General features: G+C 38.4%; 1 protein-coding gene across 1 annotated transcript; it reads left to right on the forward strand.

Annotated features, from left to right (window-relative positions):
• The first annotated feature begins 545 nt into the window (after positions 1 to 545).
• LOC149826782 (gibberellin 2-beta-dioxygenase 2-like) lies at positions 546 to 4,568 on the forward strand. Its single transcript, XM_090018379.1, has 3 exons — positions 546 to 913; positions 2,624 to 2,978; positions 4,326 to 4,568. Exons 1-3 carry the CDS (start codon positions 546 to 548, stop codon positions 4,566 to 4,568), a joined length of 966 nt encoding a protein of 321 aa, XP_089874505.1.
• The last annotated feature ends 1,251 nt before the right edge of the window (positions 4,569 to 5,819 follow it).

Here is a 5,819-nt window from a genome sequence, read left to right on the forward strand (position 1 = left end):
GTTTTGCATAAGCCAGTTCTCCTTTTATACCATACGTTGAAACCCCTCCAAAAATAGTCCAAATGAAAAGAATTTGAATTCATTCAATCAAAAAAGAATTGAAACCATAGACCTGTCAAGTGGGCATTTGTTGAATTCCAGTGATCGCCTTCTCTCCATTTTATTAACATTTGTAGTTGACAATTTTTGTCAACGTCAAGCATGAAAGAATTAGTTATTTGCAGGACAATCCTTAAAAAAAAGTCTGAGCTCCTGCTTTTTGAAATTATCAATCAAAGGCACGGCTTCCTTGTATGTGTGCTGGCATTCATACGTAAGTTTGTATGTAGAGAGAGAGAGAGAGAGAGTTGAACCTTGTCGCTTCAGTCTAAATTATTTAAGTATATTGATGTTACGAGGCCATGGTCGTCTTCCATAACACGAATATCCTTCCTACTAAAATATTTAAATAAATCGCTATCAAGCTGCACCATCGACCCTTCTGATCTCTTTATATTTCAGTACCCCTAATTCCTGAAACTCTCTCTCTCTCTCTCTCTCTGGCCATGGTTGCAATTAGCAATGAGAGTAATGGATCTCTCTGCATTCCTTTGATTGATCTATCAGCTCAGAGAGATGTTGCCGCAGATTTGATGGTTAAAGCATGTGAAACATTTGGGTTCTTCAAGGTGATCAACCATAGTGTCTCAAAGGAGAGTATGAAGAGAATGGAAAGAGAAGCGCTCAGTTTCTTTGAGCTACCACCTTCTGAGAAGCAGAGAGCAGGGCCACCGGATCCTCTTGGCTATGGCAGCGGTAAGATTGGATCCAACGGCGACCTTGGCGAGGTTGAATATCTCCTTCTCCACACAAATCCTCAGTCTGTTGTTCAAAGATCAAGGGAGATTTGCAAGAGAGACCCATCACAATTCAGGTAAAATTTTGCTCCGAGTTAGCTGCTCTTCAGTTTTGAAAAGTTACGTGTTCACCCCCATGTATTTAAAATTTCACCAACATAAGGGTTGTAGGAAATTAAACACCAATCACAGCAGAAGGATTTTATTGTTTTTTAGAAGAAGTAAACTCAATTTTATTAAAAATAAAAAAGAGAGAACTTAGGGCGATGACGTATTGACACTCAGCTTTACAAGACGAACAAGGCAGTCGGCGAAGATAGGGTGAAATCCACCCCAAATCTTGTGCCAGCCACCTGATAGCAACCATGTGAAATACATCAGAAAGGGCGGATAGAGGTCTAACCCGGCCCTCGAATGTTCTTGCATTCCGCTCCCGCCAAACCGTTGTTTTATCTTTATCATTTGGTTTCTTTTAAAAATCGCCAAACAGTAGTTATTCAACAACCCATACCAGTGGAGTTCGAAACTTGCAACATGGTGACTTTTGACTTGCTGCAATTCAGCAAATCATAAAATATTCCTTATTAAATCAAAATTACTGAGAAGCCCTTAACGTTTTATAAATTAACGCACAAACTCCTGTAATTGAAATATATATAAGTGGGAAATAAGAAGACCCAGTAAAAATAATAAATAGGCAATTTTTTCCCTGTAAAATCCTCTAACAAATAATAGGCCTTGGGTTGATAAAAACTAGAGCTAATCTTCCTTACAAATTTGGGGCTTAGGTCGCGCTCGGATCGGATAGCAATGAGAGCTTGGTTAAGCTGATTAGGACTTGGACGTGGATGAGGAATACCTCTACTGAACCCGGATCTGATTGGTCTGTATAATCCAATAGACATTTACATGCAACCGGATCAGATATTTTATAGGATATTAAAGTCAGTTTCAAATTCTACAACTAAATCCTAGTATGATTGGTAATCGCATACAGCTCTGTCTGATGAATCCGACCAAACAGACTTGGATGCAAACTAAACCGGAACCGTTCACATCCCTAGTTGGACTTCCCTGCCGTTATTGTTCAGAAGCAGTTTAGCAAATATCGATGATATTTTGAAAATATCACCAAATAAATAAGCATCTTGTTCATCATTTTAAATGGAAAAATATAACGATATGTTCAAAATATCATGATAATTTTGTTAAAATGTAAATATTAAGATTTATGGTTATGATATTTATTAAGGTTTTTTTTGTGATTTTCATACATATATATGTTTTTATGTTAAATTTAATTTTCTTTTTTATTTGCCCACAAAAATGCAAGAAATATGAAAATTTCAGTCAGCCCACAAGGTCACCACTCATCTGGCAGGGGCGACTTGTGACCTAAGTTGATGAGACGTCACAAGTTCAAAACCCACGGATGGCATCTCTTGTCGCAAGGTCGAAGCTGAGTGTACTCCCTGGTGGGCAGGGAGGGACCTCAAGGGTCTTAACAACAGGAGGGTTTTACCAACGGGGGCTCCTCTTGTGTGGCAGGAGCAGTTAGTGCACGTCACCTTGTGTTGGGGCGTTGCAAGTTCGAATTGCTATGGTATAGTTGTATAAATGGTAGGGGTCTGCCTAACCCAGCTTTCTCTGTGAAAAAAAAACAGGAGAGTTTACCCTTAAATTTAAGGGAAAAAAATAGTTTAGCAGCTGTTAGTTTTTTGTTTTAAAAGTTTGTCACTAAGCTCGCAACTGATGAAGTATGAATAGAACATTGTTCGTTTTTGCAGTAGCGTGGTGAATGAGTACATTGAAGGTTTGAGGGATCTGGGTTGCGAGATATTGGAGTTGTTAGCTCAAGGGATTGGCCTCCAAGAGCGCAACGCTTTGAGCAGGTTCCTGAGGGACGAAGAGAATGATTCGATGTTCAGGCTGAACCACTACCCCCCATGTCATGAGGATGCTGCTGATCATCAGCCACCCCAGTTTAAGATTGGTTTCGGGGAGCACTCGGACCCTCAGATTCTCACGCTCTTGACGTCCAACAACACATCAGGATTGCAGATTTGGTTAAAGGATGGGGGTTGGGTGACGGTTTCACCGGACCCCAATTCCTTCTGCGTCCTCGTGGGCGATGCTCTCCAGGTGATTTTGGACTCTGGTCTACGTTAATTGTCTCTCTGACTTCTTTGGTAATACTGCACTACTGCTGCTGCTACAGCGACTGCTAATAAATATGGTTCGTGTTTTCTTGCATGCGGCAATAGCATGTGAAAGACACATTCAACACACACACACATGTCACAGGGGACACTCTAACTTATCTTCGTGTCGTGTCCGATTTTATATTACTCTTCATGAAAAATATACAAAAATGGCGTATCCCCATATCCATTTTTCTGTGTCTTTGTGACAGACGCGCGTGCAGGGGCTTACAAACTCAGCCATAAAACTATGAGATATTTAATTTGTTGCTCAAAAAAGAACACGATATTTTGCTCTCTCTCTCATGCACACATACACGTACATGAGTGTGTATACCAGAAGGTGGATGGTCTTCCTGCTAAATGGCCCGCTCACTTGTCCTCTCACCTTCAAAAGTCATATTTAGAGAAGTTTTTAAACAGTTCGCTCACTTTTCCTCACCTTCAAAAGTGGTACTTAGAGAAGTTTTCAACAAATCTGACCAAACGGATGTGATTACCATGGTTGAAAACTTCAAGTAGACTTTTGGGTCAAGCCTTTTTTATGTATAGATAGGATTGCACTAGGAATTTCCTGGCCGGCCAGCCGTTTAGCTGCTCTTCGGCTGGGTATAATAGGAAGGTCACCGACCAAGGTGTAATTTTTTTTACGGACCGACTACTCTTCCTCTCAAGTATGCATCAACTGATCTGGTATAATAGAGGAATAGCTAAAAATCAATGGTTCTAAAGTTTCTGAAATTTTATACGCATAAAATTCTACTTTAAAAAAAAGAAAACTTTCATTCAAGTGTCTATTTATAGGTTTTCATCATATTTGACAAAAAGGCACCTCTAAATGCAAATTTTTAAAGTGAGAAAAGGTGAATGAACCATTTAGTCGGGGGATCTCTCTCTCTCTCTCTCTCTCTCTCTCTCTCTCTCTCTCTCTCTCTCTCTCTCTCTCTCTCTCTCTCTCTCTCTATATATATATATATATATATATATATATATATATATATATATATATATATATATATATATATATATATACATACCAACTTCATTAATCTGACTAAGCCCTAAAGGAAGATCTATTTTTTAATAGAGAGATTGAGCAAGCCTTCTTGGCCATATCATCTAGTATAAGCCAAGAAATTGATTCGATGCCTCTGCTACCAGCAGCCTAAGTTTTCCGCACTCTAAACACTAGCACTTGGTTCCCCTTATCTACCAGCAGCCTAAGTGTTAGATTAGAATGAACTTTGCTACCCTCTTTGGTTTTTAGTTTAGTTTATATGTGATGTAGGTGTTGACAAATGGAATGTTCGAAAGCGTAAGGCACAGAGTTCTCACCAACTCCAAGTCACGGACGTCCATGGTGTATTTTGGTGCTCCAACTCTACATTCATGGATCTTGCCTTTGCCGCATCTAGTGACACAAACCAACCCCTGCAAGTATAGGCCTTTCACTTGGTCTGAATATAAGAAGAGTTGCTACTCCCTGAGGTTAGGTCAGAGTCGCCTTGCCATCTATGGCACTGGTAAGTGAAATTGAAGTTCACTGCTCAATGCCAGCACTTCATGATACATGCAAATTATGAAACAGTATGGTGATCTACAACTGCAAACCTCAGGAGAATGGGATATGGTTGTTTTTCTGAGTTCAAGAGCTAGGTGTTTTCAGGGATGTTCTCCTTTCTTTGATCATTAAGATTGTGATTTGATTATTATGCATGAACAAAATTTGATCGAATTCCTTGAAGAAAAGGAAGAACATAAAGCAAGCAACTCTCACTGATCTCTTCCTATTGTACTGCAATGCAATATTCAAGTTTATTGTACATCCTCTCTCTCTCTCTCTCTCTCTCTCTCTCTCTCTCTCTCTCTCTCGTATTATCAATTAACTGGATTAGCCATGCCAAGAAGTGTAGTGCAGCATTGGAAGTTCGATGGTGTTTGGCAAAGTACTCAAAGATTCTCGGATAACACGTCCCTATAGGGGATGAGGCAACAAGCCAATGATCATTTTATTTTGATATTGTCAAACAACAATACAATCTTGAAAATATCATGTTATTTTCAAAAAGTGTTTATTTGATGTAAATCTGTCACTGGATTTATAGAGGAAAATCTATTCAACTACGAATTTCTCAAATGATCTAAGAAGCTGGAAATAATTAAAAAATGCAAGAAATAACTTAATAAAATAATAAATAAGTTTTTTTCTATAAAGATCTTTCATCTATAAATAAATAAGTTTTTTATTAATTCTAAATCAAACAAACTACCTATTTTGATAATCTTCTAAAAAGATGAATCTATCTTAAAAATGCTGATCACATACAATGATCCAAATACAGGAAGGATCAAAATAACAAACAAAAATCCAAAATGCAAATGGATCCTTATGGCTTTTTTTTTTTTTTTTTGCTCGGCTTATGCATTATTCTTCTCGAATTGGAGAAGACTTGCCCTCAAGTCTTGATACCGCTTGCACTTCTTCTAATTTCATTCCACCTTGTGGTTTATGGTTCCACAATATGGTTGGGTCAATACGCTACTCTAGATGCTGAGTAGACCAAATAGGAATTATTTCAATGTGTGCTTGAAAGCCTAAAATGTTCTTCTAAACCATCTATAGTCATATGGATTTTTTTGTTCATCTAGATCAAATAGATCTAGTACTGGTTTGATCCAATGTGAAGAAATCAATAAATAGATGACCTAAATCTCTCTCTCCATCACCCCATGCTCTACATGCTACAGGTTACCCACTCCAAACATGCTTAGGCTATAGGAT

This window comes from Nuphar pumila, chromosome 10, assembly GCF_984573655.1.
Source record: "Nuphar pumila chromosome 10, dmNupPumi1.hap1.1, whole genome shotgun sequence".
In the NCBI taxonomy this organism is placed as follows: domain Eukaryota; kingdom Viridiplantae; phylum Streptophyta; class Magnoliopsida; order Nymphaeales; family Nymphaeaceae; genus Nuphar; species Nuphar pumila.